Source organism: Chrysochloris asiatica, unplaced genomic scaffold, assembly GCF_000296735.1.
Source record: "Chrysochloris asiatica unplaced genomic scaffold, ChrAsi1.0 scaffold00034, whole genome shotgun sequence".
In the NCBI taxonomy this organism is placed as follows: Eukaryota; Metazoa; Chordata; class Mammalia; order Afrosoricida; family Chrysochloridae; genus Chrysochloris; species Chrysochloris asiatica.
The window spans coordinates 13,096,481-13,115,147 of record NW_006408552.1 but is presented as its reverse complement, the minus strand read 5'-3'; the positions used below and the strand labels follow the sequence as shown (position 1 = coordinate 13,115,147).

At 43.1% G+C, this 18,667-nt stretch overlaps 1 protein-coding gene across 1 annotated transcript in view; it reads right to left on the bottom strand.

Annotated features, from left to right (window-relative positions):
• BAIAP2L1 (BAI1-associated protein 2-like 1) overlaps nt 1-17,334 on the bottom strand; it is a 60,611-nt gene extending 43,277 nt beyond the window's left edge. The window contains exons 1-3 of the mRNA XM_006859857.1: nt 17,299-17,334; nt 15,026-15,101; nt 10,077-10,163 (exon numbers count right to left, since the gene is read on the bottom strand). Coding sequence (XP_006859919.1) covers nt 10,077-10,163; nt 15,026-15,101; nt 17,299-17,334 — 199 coding nt within the window. The remainder of the gene's footprint in view (nt 1-10,076; nt 10,164-15,025; nt 15,102-17,298) is intronic.
• Between the last annotated feature and the right edge of the window lie 1,333 nt (nt 17,335-18,667).

Genomic DNA, 18,667 nt, shown 5'->3' with positions numbered 1-18,667 from the left:
GTTTGGGTAAACCAAAACCAAACCAGTTGCCCTGGAATCAATTCAAACTCACAGTGAACCTACAGGACAAAGTAGAACTGACCCACAGAGAATTTCCAAGGATGTCATCTTTACAGACGCAGGCTGCCCCATCTTCCTCTCACAGAATGGCTGCTGGGATTGAACTGTGGACCTTTCAACTACCAGCTGAGAACTTAGCCACTGTACCACCAGCTCTCTTTGCACAAAGTACAACTGTTTAGATCTGATCCTCTACCAAAATGATTTCCAAAGATACTTTAAAATATAAGCTAATTCTTACTCTAACCTTACAGTAGTTGAGAGCATTGAACATGAAAGTGACTAGAATTTGGTATTTCTGTTAAAATCATCAATATTTTCTATTACTTTCAAAGATACTTGGAAAAAAACCAAACAATATATCTCCTCTAGAATAGGAAAATGGAATCTACTTATAAAGGTAAAGACAAAGATAAAGAAATGAGTCCTCTCGGGGTGGAAATGTGTTATCAATGGGCAGATTTTAGTTAACTGAAACTCATTATTTCAGATAGTCAGAACCACTTGCAAATTGTAGATATTTGTATTTAAGTATTTTCCAGAGCGTCCAGAAGAATGAACAAATCTGTGCTAGAAGAAACACAGCCGGAATACTCTGTGGAAGCAGTGACGGTGAGACTTTGTCTCACATACTCTGGACATATCATCAGGAGGGGTCAGTTCTTAAAGAAGGACATCATATTTGGTAAGGCAGAGTGGGTCAGCACACACAAAGAAGGAAGACCCTCTATGAGATGGACTGACAAAGTGACTACACCAGTGGGCTCAAACACAGCAGCGATTGTGAGGTGGTGCAGGACCGGACGACGTCTCTCTTTGCTGAGTTGGTTTGCTCTGAGTTGGAACGGACTAGACGGCACCCAACAATGCCGTCTCTTCATGTAGATACAACAGAACAGAGGCATTTGTACTGTTTAAAAAAATGTGTTGAAATATTTTACGAGAATCTTATTAAATTATGTATACTGTTTTTATTTTGCAAGAAGTAAACAATGGTATTTAAATCAGAGTGGCCCACATTGCTTGGCATTCCTCCTTTTCCTTTCTTTGTGACCTTTTCAGGTGGCTATGGTAAAACGTTGACACCCTCCACTGACAATCCCAACATGGAAGAGAATAAGATGACTTATAAAAACGTTACAGAAAGAGACATTCATAACTAACAATCAACAGAAACAGAACCAGTAGCCTCAGGATGAGACCTCTTAGGAACTTAAGAACTTCAAACAATGAAACTATTGTACAGATGATAAAGGGAGCGAAAAACACAAAAAACAAAACTGTAATTGCAAATTAATTGGCAAACTCAATAAAAAAAAGATTTAACTCAGTTACAAACTGGGCAAAGAATGTGAACAGACGTTTCTCCCAAGTGGGTATGCAAATAGTCAATAAACACATGAAGAGATGCCCAGTAATACCTATTGTTGTTGTGAAGAGCCATTGAGTTATAGCAATCCTACACACAAACATTGCCTGGTTCTGCGCCATCCTTACAACTGGAGCCCATTATTGCTTCTACCATGTCAGTCTAACTTGCTGGGGGTTTTCTTCTTTTTCATGGACCCCCCCCCCCCCACTCTATCAAGCATGTTCTTCTCTAGGGAAAGATCCTTCCTGACAACACGTTTAATGTATGAGAGATGAGATATTGTCATTCTCACCTCTAAGGAACATTCTGGTTGTACTTCTTCCAAAACAAATTTGTTTGTTCAGCTGGCATCCATGGTATGATCAATATTCTTCTCTAACACCATAATCCTAATGCATCAATTCTTCTACAGTCTTCCTTATTCAGTGTCCAACTTTCACATGCATATGTTGATGTTGTTATGTGCCATCAATTCAGTTCTGACTCAGAGTGACTCTGCATAGGGTTCTCTGAGGCGGTAAATCTTTGTGGGAGCAGAAAGCCTCATTTTTCTACCACAGAGCAGCTGGTGGGATTGAACCGCAAACTTTGTGGTTTGTGGTAAGTGATTATCCTTCTAGAGCCACCACAATCCCACATGCATATGAGTCTATTGAGAATACCATGGTTTGGGTCAGGTGCACCTTAGTCCTCAAACTGACACCTTTGCTCTTAGACACTTTAAAGAGGTCTTTTGAGCAGGTTTGCCTAATGCAATATGTCATCTAATTTCTTGACTGTCGTTTCCATCAGCATTGATTGTGGACCCAAGCAAAATGAAGTCTTTGACAACTTCAATCTTTTCCCTGTTTATTACGATGTCACGAGTCCAATTTTTAAGATTTCCATTTTTCTTTACATTGAGATGCAATCCATAATGAAGGCTGTAGTGTTTAATCTTCCTTGGTATATATTTCAAGTCCTCTTAGCTTCCAGCAAGCAAGGTTGGGTCACCTGCATATCGCAGTTTGCCAATTCTGATGCCACGTTCTTCATATAATCCATCTTTTCAGATTATTTGCTCATCATACAGATTGAAGTATACCGAAAGGATACAACCCTGATGCACACCTTTTCTGAATTTGAACCATTCAGTATCCCCTTGTTCTGTTCTAATGGGTACCTCTTGGTCTATGAATAAGTCCCTCATGAGCACAATGAAGTATTCTGGAATTTCCATTCTTCATAATGATATCTATAGTTTGTTATTATGATCCACACAGTTGAATAACTTTGCATAGTCAATAAAGCACAAGCAAACATCTTTCTAGTGTTCTCTGCTCTCAGTTAAGATCCATCTGACATCAGTAATGCTAATCCTAGTTCCACATTCTCTCCAGAGTCCAGATTGAATTTCTGACAGCTCCCTGTCAATGTACTGCTGCAACCATTTTTGAATCATCTTCAGCAAAACTTTACTTGCATGTGATATTAATGATACTGTTAGATGATTCTCACATTCCATTGCATCACCTCTCTTTGGAATGCACACAGATACAGATCTCTAATTGGCCTGCCTGGTGGCTGTCTTCTAAACTTCCTGGCATAGACCAACTGAGTGCCTCCAGAGCTGTATCAGTTTGGTCAAAGATTTCAATGTGAATTCCACCAATTCCTGAGGTCCTGTTTTCTGCCAATGCCTTCAATGTAGTGTGGACATCTTTAATGTCATTGGTTCCTGATTATATTCTACCTCTTGAAATGGATGAATGTTGACCAATTCCTTTTTGGTACATTGTGTATTCCTTCCATCTTCTTTTGATGCTTCCTGTGTCATTAAATATTTTGCCAATTGCTGTTAAATGCTATGGAGTTGTTTCCAACTCATAGCAACACTACAAAGGATTCCCGCAGAGCAGTTGGTAGTTTGAAGTCTGATCTTGAGGTTAGTCGTCCAATGCTTATCCTACAGGGCCACACCAGGGCCCATAGAATCCTTCACTATTGCAACCTGAGGCTTGAGTTTTTTCCTTAGGTTCTGCATTTCTTTGTTGTCTTAAATGGGATAATAAATACCTTTACTGTTTAAACCACTATGCTTCCCTTTTGGGGACTGGCTCTAAGACATCCAAAGGCTTGGAAAGAGAAACACAAGAACAGAGAAAACAAATGGCCCTAATACTCCTAATTTTTCCTCGGCCCTGAGATTCCTGTTTCCTGTATCTGAACAGATTAGGAAAGACAGCTATGACCTTCTAGAGGCAAAAGAAAAAAAAATAAGGGCCCAGGAGAAAAATTTCTAAATTCTGAAGTACGTATGTGCTGGGAAAACCACACACCATACCTCAAGTTTCCATTTCATTTAGAGACACATGTAAAACACATCTGCGCAGTAGAAGTCCATGCCACAGTTAAAGTGAGAATGTTTGGACAAGTCTCTTCCATTCATGAGCTAGTCACTGAAACAAAACCTTTGACACCAGAGAGAGTATAATGTGGCAGCCATCACTGGGGGGGTCTGCCTAGCAGCCATATCCACCCTTCCTCAGCTGTATTCCTTGACTGACAAGGCAGACAGGGCCATCTAAATCCAGCAATGGGACCGGAGGGATGTGTGCTGGGGCTTTTGGGAAAAGTCTTCCTGATCTGAGAAGACACACCCCCTTCAACTAGCAATGGCAGCCATCTTTGGCCCATGAGGCATTGCTGTGTTAGGTGACATCAAGTTGGTACCTACCCCCAGCAACCTTATGCACAGGTGAACAAAACACTGCCTGATCCTGGGCCAACTTCACTACTGTTGTCATGCTTGAGTCCATTGATGCTGCCACTTGGCCAATCCATCTCGTTGGGGGTCTTCCTCTTTTTCTCTGACCCTCCACCTTACCACACATGATATCCTTCTCCAGCGACTGGTCCTTCCTGGCAATATGTCTTAAGTCTGAGAGACAAAGTTGGCCATATCTTGGCCTCCAAGGAATACTCTGGCTGCACTTCTTACAAATTGGATCTATTGGTTCTTTTGGCAGTCCATGGCACTTTCAATATTCTCCTCCAATACCATAACTCAAAAGCATCAATTCTTCTATGGTCTAGCATGAAGAAAAAGGAGAAACCTGGGTCCTTGTCGATGATGAACAAATCTGAAATCTGCTGCTCCTGGCTGTCTTATGTGAGATAATAAACACCTTTACTGTTTAAACCACCATCAGGTATTTTGTTAATTGCAAGCAAAAAAAAAACAAAAAACCTCCCAACTAAACCAACTGCTGTCAAATTGCTTCAGACCCATGCATGTCAGACTACAACTGTGATCCAAAGGATTTTTAAGGGCATTTAAGTAGATTGCCATACCTTTCTTCCAAGGCACTTCTGCATGGACTTGAACTTCTAACCTTTCAATTTACAACCAAGTGTATTAACTTAATTGTTTGCACCACCCAAGAATTTCTTTTAAGTAAAATCCTCCCAAGTTAGTCACATAGCAGTGGGTGAGCTGACACTGGACGAAGGCTGTCGATGTGGAAATACCTGCAGCTAGAAGTCAGAAACAGTACCGTTATAGCTCCATGTCACTAACTGAGACAGGTTCCGTTAGAACCTTCCTCCGAAAGACAAATGAAAAGGAGAGGCATTCTCCTTCAGCTCTTCTTGTTGTTGGGTGCCGTCGAGTTGGGTCCAACACAGTGGTCCTCTGCACAACAGAACAAAACACGCCTGGTCCTGCGCCATCCACACAAGTGTCGTTACATTTGAGTCCCCTCCTCCTAATTGTTGCAGCCACCGTGTCAGTCCATCTTGTTGGGGGTCTTCCTCTTTTTTCACTGACTTCCGCCTTATCAAGCATGATATCCTTCTCCATGGGCTGGAGAGAGCTCTTAGCTCTCTCTCTCTCTCCCCTTCTTTTTCAAGTGGGAAGAAATAGAAATGTTTAGCTTCGCCACCGCCGACTGACATTTATAATACGTTTGGCCTATGTTCCCAAGCTGAATTATCACTATAGATTTCTGTGAAATTAAGTATTATACCCAGAGGATCTTTTCTTGACCTACCGCCAAAGTAAATAAGTATGATTTTCATGTACAAGGTAGATATGAAATGAAAAAACAGTTGGGTGTCGCACAACAACATTACTCAACATTAAGACAAAAATGACTCTTGTTGGAGAATGCACATCAGAATTACCATGAGATACTATCACCTCACCCACATTAAGGACTCCTGGTGTGGCACTGTAGGATCAGCACTGGAAGGTGAGCCACAGATCAGCAGTTCAAACCCTCCAGCTGCTACTCAGAAACCCTATACAGGGTTGCTATGAGTTGGAATGGACTCGACAGAACTTAACAACAACAACAACCCATGTTAAAATGGCAAAGATCAAAAGATGGCAAACAATGGTGCTGGTGAGGTTGTGGAGGCACTGGTGGGAACGTCTGGTAGCTCCACACAAAACCGAACATAGAACTAACATGTGTTGTTAAGTGCCATTGAGTAGATGCCGACTCACTACAGAACGTGAAATGCTGCCCGGTCCTGGGCCAACCTCACAATTATTGCCACTGTGCCAATCCATTTCACTGGGGGTCTTCCTCTTTTTCTCTGACCCTCCACCTTACCAAACATGATTATCCTTCTCCAGTGACTGGTTCCTCCTGACAATATGTCCAAAGTATAAGAGATGAAGTTTGGCCATCCTGGCTTCCAAGGAGCACGACCCAGCAATCCTAATCCTAGGTACATTGCTGATGTTGTTAATGTTCAGTCGATTTCAACTCTGTATAGGGTTCCCGAGGAGTGGCTGGCGGGTTTGAACCATCAACCTTGCAGCTAACAGTGCAGTGCTTAGTCTACGGCACTAAACCAAGACCCAATCACTAAGCCCAGAAGAAGTGAAGGCAGAAATGCACACAAACTGTCTGCTACTGCTCACTGCAGTACTTTTCACAACAGCTAAAAGGTGGAAACAACTTAATATCCAGGGACAGAAAAAAATCCCCAAAAGTGGCATATACTGTCCAGGGTCTGTATGTGTCAGAACGGGTTTGATGGCATTTAACAACACACACATGGGGAAATGAAGTCCTGGGGCACAGCACAACATAGATGCACCTAGGAAACAGTCATGCTGAGTGAATAAGGACAGACAGCATATGAAATAAGCAAATATACAGAAACCAAAGATTGGCGTCACCAGGGGAGCAGGGGAGGGGTGGCAAGAAAGAGGGAGTTTTTGCTTAGGGGCACTGGGTTTAGGTTCTGGCGCTGATTTAAGAAAGGGCAACAAGAATGGTTACACAACCTGAAGAGTGCAGCCAATGTCATTGAAGTGTCTGTGTAGAAATTGCTGAGATGTTTGGTTCTGCAGATTTTCAGCACAGTGAAAAAAAGACTAAGACTACTCCCATAAACAGAAGTTTTCAAAATGATAAGAATTCTGCAGCAGCATCCCTCGTCCCTCCAGAGCCAAAAGTCTAGATGGAAAAACCTGAAAATGAGAGGACTTTTAAATGGGAAAATGTACGATTTTTTTTTTCAGGGACAATGAAACGATGAAAAGTTTGAAATGATTCCATGATTTTCACTTGTGTAACACCCCTTCGGTTTGGTCAGGTGGAATTTACAACACGAGTTTTGTGTTGAAGCTATGAATATGTACCTGTGCCAGAGGTAGTAAGTAGATAAAGTTCTCTTGTAAGATGAGACAAATGCATCATCCATCTGAGGTCTTCTTCTGTGTGTTACCCTTACTCTTGTATATGTTGCTAAGTGCCATAGAGTCGGCTCTGATTCATAGTGACTTTATATAGGGTTTCTGAGGAACGGCTAGTGAGCTTGAAAGCTGACCTTGTCACTCAAACTGACCTTACAGTCCAGCGCATTAACCCATATGCACTGCCGCACCAGGACTCCACTCTTGTATGTAGAGAACTGAAACAGAGTTCAGCCACCGCTTTTAACAACAACAAGCTAACTAAGCAAATAAAAATAACTTAATTGTAGGCCTCCAGAAAGTAACTCTACTGGAAAATCCTTTTGTCCTTAAGTTGCTGCAGATGAGAGCAGCCGATTCGGAACTATATAGGAGATATGACTATAGAGCCCTGCATGGTGCTAACAGCCTGCACTCAGTGAGTAAGGTTGGAAGGAGCCCTGGTGGGGCAGTGGTTAAGCGCTTGGTTGCTAACTCAATGACTGGTGGCTTGAATCTACTCAGTGGTTCACGTGCCTTGGTCAGAGTCCATGGAGGACATCGTACTTGGTAAAGTAGGGGGTCAGCGAAAGAGGAAGACACCCCTATGAGATGGAATGACACAGTGGCTGCAACTTTTGGCTCAAACGTGACAACAGTTCTAAGAGCGGGATAGGGTCACTGTGAGTCAGAACTGACTAGATGGTACCTAGCAAGTGGTTTTGAGGGACGAAAGACCTGGAGATCTGCTCCCATGAAAACTCTGTATGTAGAGCAGTCCTAGTCAGCCCTGTATGTTAGTTACTATGAGCCAGAATTCACTTGATGGCACACGACAACCTTAGTTAGCGGTTTGAACCGATTCACAAGTGCTACAAAAGATCTGACTTTCTGTCAAGATTCCAGTCAGGGAGGAATGCACAGTTCAGTAAATCAACCAACAAGATAAAAGGGGTTGCTTATATAGAGGGGATGGAACCAATGACACAAAACAAAACGTCTCTGAATTGATGAATGGGGAAATAACGTGCTCTATAAATTTTACACCCAAACTGCAACAGAAGTTTCAAGACAACTAAAAAGGTTACAGGTGAGAAAACATGGGGTGGCCATGAGCTGGAATCAACCCGGCAAGCAATGGGGTTTGGGTAGAGACAGGAATAGAGGCAACAGGACAAGATAAGAGAAAAAGCAAAGCGGGTATTTATTCAGAGAGGGTATTTGCACCCTCTCTGAATAAAATACGCATCCACATGAAAGAAATTTTCCCATGGCAACAGATTTTCCTTCTTGAGACTGAAGCTTTAAGCCCATGTTTCTAACAACAGTGTTGCTATGGAAAGAGTTGATTCAACATTATGAACTCACAGCTGAATAAAGTGAGGTGTGGAGCTGCTTAAGAGAATAGGTCTTATTTAAACAGTGACAAGAACCATAAAACTTTAAAGGGCACCCCAGATGACCCTGAGTCAGAGCGCCATATGTTTTCGTGTGAAGGGCCAGACCTTTTTTCTTTTCCCCTCCAGTACTTGACACAAATAGGCTGTTTCTTTTGAACTTGGTCCTATTTTTGGAAACCTATCATCATCTCTGCATCTGCTTCTGTGGCATAACAATATCGATCGAACTCAGAGCTGAGTGCTAATTCAGCTCAGCCCTTCCCCAAACACCCGAAGTCCATGGCACCCCCCAAAGCACAAGTTAAGACTTTGGAAAACATCGGAGTCCAGAACAAGGAGCTGTGGTGGGGTGCTCATCACAGTGTGTATGCGTGCATATGTGTGTGTGAGAGTGTGCCAGTGTGTAGGACTCCAGACTCTCTATACGTGATTCCAGCATAAACATGCCTGAAGAACGCGCCCCAAAACCGTAGCCAGGCCGTGGCCCCCTGATCCCCTTTACCACACACACCTTTCATTGGGTCTTTGGCTTCTGTGGGCCAGTGAAGAGTTTTCTAAGGCATCATGAAAATCCCTCAAAATGCTTTCTATATGAATGGCCTGAGTTGTTTCAACTCACATTCTTTCTTTGCTTCCCTCCCCATTTTTCTGACGGGAGAGACATGTTTCTTAAACATACACATATCCATTCACAAATACTCACATGCATACTATTATATATACTCAAACACACACACATTCATACACGTATAAAAACACTCTTATACACACCATTCATGCACACACATACACACATATACACACTCACAAATACACATTCATACATGTATACACTCATACACACACATACATACACACACACACACCATTCACACTCTTACATACACATTTGCACACATACTTTTACATACATACACACTAACACACACTCACACTCTCTTACACATACACACACACAGGGAGGTGGGTGGGGGGGTCTTTCTTTTCCTCTGGGTTTCAGGAACCTTTTGAATCAGAATGAACAATGGTTAGCTAGAAGTGTCACCCTTTGTGCATGAACATACTTGTAGCTGCTGTTTGAAATGAGGGCTCTGTGTGGGGCTATTAGACAAGGCAGCCACCTCCCAGAGGTGGTCACAGCACACTGACTCGGTCCCTCCTGCAGCTGGGCTCCAGGGCTGCGGGCCGGGAGCCAGGGTGTGCTGCCCCGTGTCTGCACAGGAAGCCCCATTCAGACCAGCAGAACCAGAAAAGCACAGCTGAGTGACAAGAAGGACATAGAGTCTGCTTTTCTGCTAGGTGAGTCACGGGAAACCCTCCTGACATCCGGGCATGTCTGGAGGCCTAAGGTGTGCCTCTTTCAGGGAAGAACATGGGGCAAGACTTGCAGGGCCCCAGGGGCAGAGGCCAGTGCCCAAAGGACCTCCACCTACAGCCCCTCCCCATGGCAGCCTCAGGGAGCTCAACAATCCATAGCACACTGAGCAGTTGTCCTCACAGCAGAGGGTGGGCAATCTCAGGCATCCCTGCCAGTGCCCTGCTGGGTTTATACACAGTGGACAGGTTGGCTTACCCAGTTCCATGGACACGAGCGACCCGGTGGCCATCTCGCCGATCTTGGCCACTCCATCGTAGTAGGCTTTTCCTGCCAGGATCATAGCTAGACACAAAGATAACAGACAAAAAAACTGTCACTTAAACAAGGCTAGGGAGGATGGGGCTGCAATGGAGACCCCCATAGGACCTCCACCAGGGAGCAGCCTTTGGCAGAGAAAGCCCTGCCTGTGTTGATGGCAGCTCCCGAGCGGCTGCAGCAGTCCTAACCTCTCCCAGGACTGCAGGTACCCTCCACTAAGGAACGCGGCGGCCTCAGTTCTTTCTACAGACTGCACCCTGAGTCACAAACAACTGGCATCCTTGCTGTTAGGAGAAAAGTCAATGAACTCTGAAACTGATTACCATTCCAAAAAACAAGACAGTTTTCAGGAAAGATAACTGAACGTGCTACTTCTTTTGTGGGTGGGGCAGAGACAGGGTGCTTTTGACTGCCACATTGGTTGGGTGTACAGTTATCTAAAAATAATATTTCTCCTTTCAAACTGATTTGGAAAACTAAATACTAAGGGGCAAAAATCTGCTTTTGATTTCTTGTCTTTTCTGGGGGTGGGGGACAAGGCAGAGCTCAGTCTGAGTTCTACCTTTACTTCTAACTACATGGCCTGGGGTGGGGGCAGGGGGTGAGATATTCAGACTTTCTGAAAGAAAGGTACCTTACCTATAGAGTCTGTAATAAAGTGCAGTTTGAGTGGACACATGGTAGCTGCTAATGCCAAATCTTTATTTTACTTCAAACAGCTAGACTGAAGGCATATGTCCAGTAAGTTTTCCAACAAGACCCAGTTTAGCCTATTTTAGTGTAGTTTGTGAGAAAATGCTTCATTCAGTTTCACTCAAAGACTGGTTTCACATGTAGAAGCCCCAAGTCCTATTCCCTCCTTTCACTGAGAAGAAACCTAGAAACCACAGTTGCTTTGCCCTAGTGGGTCATGGGTACTGCTTCCAAACAGGTGGATTTTACAAGGCATAAGAGATTATCTACCACCTATTGTTTTTAAGGCGTGAAAGGAAACATGTTAGTTCGATTTTTAATGGTGGATCAACAACTTCATCAGTATAATCCGTATATTTCTGCCCAGGTTAAGTATTCCTTAAAAAGCTATTTCGCTGAGTAACTGGTCTGCTCAAAAGCCTTCCCTGGTCCTGCAGTGGCGAGAGTGGAAATGAATTCCCAAACAGCTCCAGCTCAAAGTACTGCAGGCCCCAGCTTAGGAAATCGTCACATGACATCCATCTATTTATCTATCTAACACTAACTGCAGTTTAAGAAATAATCAGGGCTGTGGCTGTTGCCATTTGTGAACACTTGTTTAGGAATAGGATGCGATGCTATGCTGTTATTGTGTAAGACTGGGGATCACCTGAAAAAATACAAAGTGCAGTGGTAATTAGTATGCATGGAGAGCTTCCAGGTCACTACTTGGTTAATCTGAGGATCCTAAGACCCTGTGGGTGATGTTATCACCGTGCTTCATGGGAGGAGAACTGGAGATTCTGCGGTACACGCCCAAGTCCGGCAGTGACTCAGAGTGGAGTGTACACACTCTGGTGGAGGAACTTCCTCAACCCTAATGCTGGTGCTTTTTCAACCTTTGGTCTCATCTACAACTGAGAAAGGGATGACTTCGCCCCAAAACAAGACCTCTATCCAGTGAAGAGAAGTCCTGGTGTGGTGCTGTGGGTTAATGCGACAAACTGCAAGGTTGGCGGTTCAAGCTCACCAGTCGCTCCTTGGAAACCCTGTATAGGGTCACTATGGGTTGGATCCGACTCAATGGTACTTAACAACAACATCCAGTGAAGACTGAAATTCACAGGGCACTGATAAGTCTGAAGCATATTTGTGGGAGAATGGTATGAAGGATTGAACAACACATAAATAACACTTGTGATTATCATGTAGCCATAACATGGACATTTTTCATTATCTTACATTTAAAACTAACCATATTAGTTTAGTAAAATACGAGGGGACTTCAAACAATTCGTGAGAAAAGTTCATTATCTTTGCCTCCATTTTTCCATGAACTTTTTGAAGCCCACTATATCTTATTTTTTTTTATAATACAGCTGAATTCACTTAAAAATACATAATTCGTTCAAAACTAATAGAGAACAAATGTTTTCATAATTTTATTCCCGTCTGTAAAACCATTAAGAGACTGTCTACTACTAATTGATTTAAGGAATGGAATGACACATCATAGTTCCATTTTCATGGTTGATTAGCTACTTCAATCTTATCTACATACTTCTTCTAGAGAAATTTCCCTTAAAACACTATTTCATTGGGAGACGGCTCTTCACTGGCCTCCTACTGCCAATAGAGCAAGTCCACACTCTTCAGAGCTGGTGGTAGATTTTCACAGTTACTGGCCTTCTAGGAACAAAACCTCCCAGAATCCCTAGCCACCTACTACACTGCAGTTCTGGCCATGTGACTTGCTTTGGCCAGTGGGACATCAGCAAACATGACTCCTACAGAAATGTGGTAAGTGCTGTGGCATTGGGGCACGCACTCTTGGAACACTGCTACCATCCTCTGAGTACCTTAGTCTGGGTTCCTTGAAGTTGGAAAGACCCTGTAGGGAGAGCATGAGTTGACTATCAGTTCTGTCCAGGCCCTGGCTAACTGCAGTAGGAGGAATGCGTCCCAAGGACTCTAAAGAAGGTCCTGGTCATGAAATTATAAATTGTTGGGGACAGTTTGTTATGCAGGAACAGACAGCTAATGCAGCTTAAGACGCTTTATAATGTGACCCTTTGTTGCTGTTAAGTGCCATTGAATTGGTTCTGACTCACGATGACCCTGTATAGGGTTTCAGAGGAGTGGGTGGTGAGCTTGAACCACGAACCTTAAGGTTCAAACTGACTTTGGGGCCCAGCACATTAACCCTCAGCACCACACCATGACTCCAATGACACTATCCCATCTTTAGTCTTACTACTCCCCACCCAACAGCTTCTCTCCAAGCCTATGCAGTGTCTGCCTGCTAAAGTCGGACACCTGCCAGCTAGCTCAGCTCCATTCCTCACTGGTCTCCATGGCTTCAGTTTCTGTCATGCTGGCCAGTTAGCCGTTCATATACTGCCTTGTGTTTTAACTTAACTGCTGATTGTATATCTGGAATCTTCAACTATGAACCTACTACTCCTCTCTTATTGACTATCTTGTTATCTGACATTTCACGTTTAGGACAACAGTAAAAAAAGAACCCTAATGTCCGACTATTTTGCACATTTAACGTGTCCGCCCAGCAGTAAGGAACACCGAGGGGAGAGTAACGCTGGCTTTGATGGTTAAGATGATGTGGCAAGTTGATTGGGCTAGATTCTCAGTGGTTTGGCAGTTATGAAATGATGCAATTTGATACTTATGTAAAGGTGATTTTTGGTAGCTATGTCATGATACAGTTATCCTGCATTTTGTGATCTGATGTGGGCATCTTCCATTTTTGCATAACGACTCGGTCCTCTGGAGCTTAACGATGTTGTTAAGTGAGGAGCCAGGTACTGCAAATTCTCAGAGGCCTCGTGTTTCAGAGCAGACTACATCTCCCAGGCATATAAAAGAACTTTACCAATTTATCTCAATTTTTGATGACCTCAGTAAAAGTATAACAAACAGTCCACGGAAATTCCGGGTATACTTTATGGACTGCAGAATAACTCCCCAGGAGGTGTCAAAGTGTTAAGAACCCAAGGGTGTGGTAGGGAGTCGTCTGGAGAGATGCCACGTTAGCAGGAAGCTCAGCTGCGGGCAGCTCAGCTCGGTGGGTGACTCACGTTGTGAAAACTCAGCCCAGAATAGAAAGAAAAACTCCCTGCGGGTCACAGTAATGTCCTTCCCAGGGACGTCCAGAGCAGTGGCCTTGTGACGAAGTCATCATCAAGGGCAAGTCAGGGGCCGCAGAGCTGGGACGCAGCCGGGGAGGGAATTCCCTGGTCTGCTGTGGGTCCTGATACCGACAAGTTCTGGAAATAACCCAGCAATCCGGACAAAACATCCAACACAGTTTACTTTCTGGTGGCTACAGTCACATGCCCATCATCCAACGTCTATCCATCATCCTGGGCAGGTGCACTTGAAGGGCATGTGAATCCATGGGGTAGTTTTCAGAATACCAACAAGGAGCAGTTCACAGTAAGGGGTGGGGAGAGGGAGAAGTAAGAGGCATGCAAAAGGTGCACGGCTGGACCTGAGCGCTTCTTCAGATCTACAATGGCTGGGAACCCCAATGTCAACCTATGTTCGCATGTGGGAACTGGGATGGAGGGTGAAACAGGGGTCACACTACCAACACAGGGAGAACTGCTGTGCCCACAGTAGGATCTGGTGACTGAAAACATTTTCTGTTTCCTAGGTCACCAATCACTGATGCCCACAGCACTCACCTTTCACTGTGGGAATGCAGATACACAGACAGGTGTTAGCTTCTTCAAATGAAGTCTGCCTGAACACTTACATTTTGACATGAGAATCTAAGGTCAGCCTTGCATTTGGTATTTTACCATTCAGGCTAAAAAGATCATTTATTACCAGAAAAATCACACAAAGGCCCAAAATTTCATATAAACAAAAGGAAAACAATTCTTATGCTCCAAAATACTGTATGTAAACCAAGTATTTTAAGTATGCATTTACAATATATTTATTATTAGTTCACAAGAAGTTGGTTTAAAAGTATCATTGCTTATGGCAATGATTCAATTTGCTCATTTCAAATGCACTACCATTCTATCATTGCAAAGGTCTATTTTAAATTGTAAATCATTGCAACATATTTACAGATATTTTAAGAAGTCTATGAAATATTTTTAAAGCATATGAAAATAATGCAAGTATTTAGTGAACAGTGTCCATACTGCTTTGTGTTTATATATTTAGAAAACAGACAGACTTACCATTAACAGCTTTCTCATAATTTTTTCCTAGGTTTATTAAATTTCGCAGCCCAGGATTGAACTGTTCCATAACATTCTGAAAAACAAAGCAAGAACAAACGAATACAATTAATGAGCCAAAAATTTTAGGATTTTTGTCGATGCGACCTATGTATGCTGAACAGTCCAGTCTACAAAGCAATGGATGCCAATGTTAAAAATGCTCGATTGTGAACCAAAGTCAGGGATTCAAACTCACCAGCTGCTCCATGGGAGAACAAGGTCAGAGGTTCGAGTCCGCTAGTCACTCCGTGGGAGAAAGACAAGGCTTTCTGGTCCCATGAAGACTAAAAGCCTCAGAAACCCTATACAGGGTTGTTATGACTTGGAACGGACTCAACGGCACTTAACAACTGGCATATCCCCCGCTGTTGTTAAGTGTTGTGGAGTTGTTTTGACTCATAATGTTCCTGTATAGGTTTTCCGAGGAGGAGCAGCTGGTGTGTTTGAACTGTTGACCCTGTTTGTGGGTTCAAACCTGGTATAATCTTGTGGTAACACCAGTTCTCCTCTTCCCTGGTGGTAGTGACTGTATGCCACTGAGTCGGTTCTGACTCACAGCGACCCTGAATAGGGCTTCAGAGGCTGTTAATCTTTACGGGAGCAGAAAGCCTCATCTTTCCTCCACAGAGTAGCTGGTAGATTCAAACTGCTGACCTTTCAGTTCGCAGTCCAGCTTGTAATGCACTGCATCACCAGGGCTCCTTTATTCATGAAGGACAAAGGGGCTTCAAAAAGTTTGTGGAAAAATGAAATTAAGAGACAATGAAATTTTCCCACCTACTAGGAGTCCTGATATGGTATCATAAGCACTCGACCTCAAGGTTGGTTTGAACTGCAAGGTGGCAGGTTCAAACTCACCAGCTGCTCCTCGGAAACCTTAAACAGGGTCGCTAAGAGTCGGAACTGACTTGACAGCACATAACAATAACAACAACAACAACAACAACATAGAGTGAATAAATACCCTGAGCACACAGTGGTGGGTGCGAAGACACAGTTTCCCCCTCATGAATTTCATGGGGCAATATTTCAGCAGAAATATTGCTGCCCCCTTTCTGGTCTCCTAGGTTTGCACTCTCCTACTGAAGTTTTGTTTTCAATTAGTTTTCGTTTTTAAAACTGTCTTTCCTGTATCATTAGAAAAACATGAATACAGAGACAAATACAAGACATGCAATTATTTAGAATGTTGGTCTAAACGTAAATATCTGAACTCTTAAGTAGAGAAAACAAATCATTCCTCTGGTGCTCCAACTTCTCGACTGGAAACACACGCGGGTGTATGTACTCATGCACACAGTGGGTGCACGTACTTGATTTCATGATCGATGAATCCCTCAAATAGGCCAATGATGGCACAGTGCCACCTTTCCCAAGCTGTGCCTGGTCTGTGGATGACAAGACAATAAAAAGAATGATAAACTACCCAACACTCAAAGAGGCAGGGACTTTACACATGTACTCTTCAGGATAGTCTCTATATTATGAATTGGGCATATAGAGAGACTGCCGTTGCTATGTGCTGTCGAGTCACTTCTGACTCATAGGGACCCTGTAGAGTCTTTCCGAGGAGTAGTTGGTGGGTCTGAACCACCAACCCTGTGGTTCAAACTGACCTTGTGGTCCAGTGCTTATCCTACAGTGCCACACCAGGAATCCTAGAGAGACTATGTTGTTGTTGCTAAGTGCCCTTGAGTTGGTTCTCTGCCCATAGCAGAGACTATAGGATGTTCACTCATCAAATAGTGATAAAGGCTCACTGTACGATATGTATGCATTGGACTGCTAAGGTGCAAGGCTGGCAAGTCAAACCCACCAGCTGCTCCTCAGAAACCCTGCATAGGACCCAACTCAACGGCACTCCACAGCTGACTTTCCGCTCTGGTGGATGAGGCGTTATTTCATTATATCACTCTCTCCCTTCGCTGGTCTTAGACCCCCCCATGATGTTTTAGTAAACCAACAGTCAGTGAATATGTTTCATGACTTTGTAAGTATTGGTCATCACAATTCAAGGAATGTATTAAGAATTATATTTTCTTCCTTGGCACAGCATTTTTGTTTTGCCTGGGATTAATAATTCCTATTTTGTCCCCTTGCTTAGTTTTCTGTGTACTCACTTTAATTTTTTTCCTTCCATGTGTTTCATTCAGATCTATCACTGGTAATCAATATTATCTTTCAAATATACATAACGAGCAGCAGATCTTGCGGTCCCTTTTTCCCAAGACCTCCTGTTCAGTATGGCCCGTGTCCCAGTCGGCCATGCTCTTGACCTGCTGCCCCCTCTCTGGTCTCCTAGGTTTGCACTCTCCTTATTAGCTTGACATCTGATCTTTTGCTGAGGAGAAGATTATAGATAGGAAATGATTTCGGCTTAGAATTTTTAAGAGACTGCTCCATAGTCTTTAGCATTCAATTTTCATTTCTTCTTCCTTTGTAGCTGACTTTTTTGGGGAGGGCAAGGGGGACTTGTTTGCTTATCTCTGAAAGTATTTTCTCTTGGTTTCTTGTTCCGAGACTGTGTTCATGGTCTGTCTCAGTGTACTTTTAAATCTAATTTATTGGGCACTCAGTGGACCATATCCATAGGGAAGACTATGTCCTTCAGGTCTAAAAAAAAAAGTTCCTATTAGATTTCTTGCCTCTCTGCTCTTTCTGGAACTCAAACTAGGATTTTAAATATCCTAGATTTATGCTCTTATCATTTTACCTTTTTTTCTCTCTCACTGACCACTCTGGGTCTTTTTGTCCTGTATCTTGAAGTAGATATCCGCAACTTTACATTCTAACTCTCCTATTAAACTTTTTTTTTTTTTTTAAACTTTTGACATCCCACCTTTAATTTCCAAGAATGTGTTCAAGTTTCTTAATGGTGCTTTTTTTTAAAAAGGCATCCTATTTTTGTTTTATTGATGCATTATCATCTTTTATCTGAATGCAGTAATTAGGTTTTGGAGGGTTTCTTCCAGTTCCCATATTACCTGGTTATTTCTTCTTATGACTTGATGTTCCTCTAGTTTTCATGTTGGAGCCTTTCCTAAAACGTCTGGTGGTCCCTATTTGTCAGTTGGTATTTAGAAGTAAAGGGGGTGCAGTGGCTCTGTAGGATAAGCATTGGACTGTGAACCACAGTATGGCAGTTCAAGCCCACCAGCCAGCCACTCCCCATAAGAAAGAAGAAGTTTTCTGTTCCCACAAAGATTTACAGCCTTGAATATCCTATACAAGGTTCACTATGAATTGGAACCAACTTGACAACACTTAACAGCAACAACAACATTTAAAAGCAGAGCCCCAAAATGCTGGCTAGAAGTGTGTGGGTGTGTCCACAGGGTGCCTTTGTTCACTACTGGGCTTTACTGATGGACTGGACAGCCCATTGAGGAACTAGCCACACTACAGAAACCAGGGCATTAGGTTTCTCCAGAGAATTTTCTGCAATTTTTGTTGTTAAATAGACATAACTTATGTACAGCTCAATGACACAGGTTACATACTTGAAATTGTCTCACCAGCTCCACTCCACACACTGGTAAGCTCATCAGTTAAATGAAGGCTCCCGGTCCCCTACTCTTCTCCTCCCGTGGTAGAGTTACT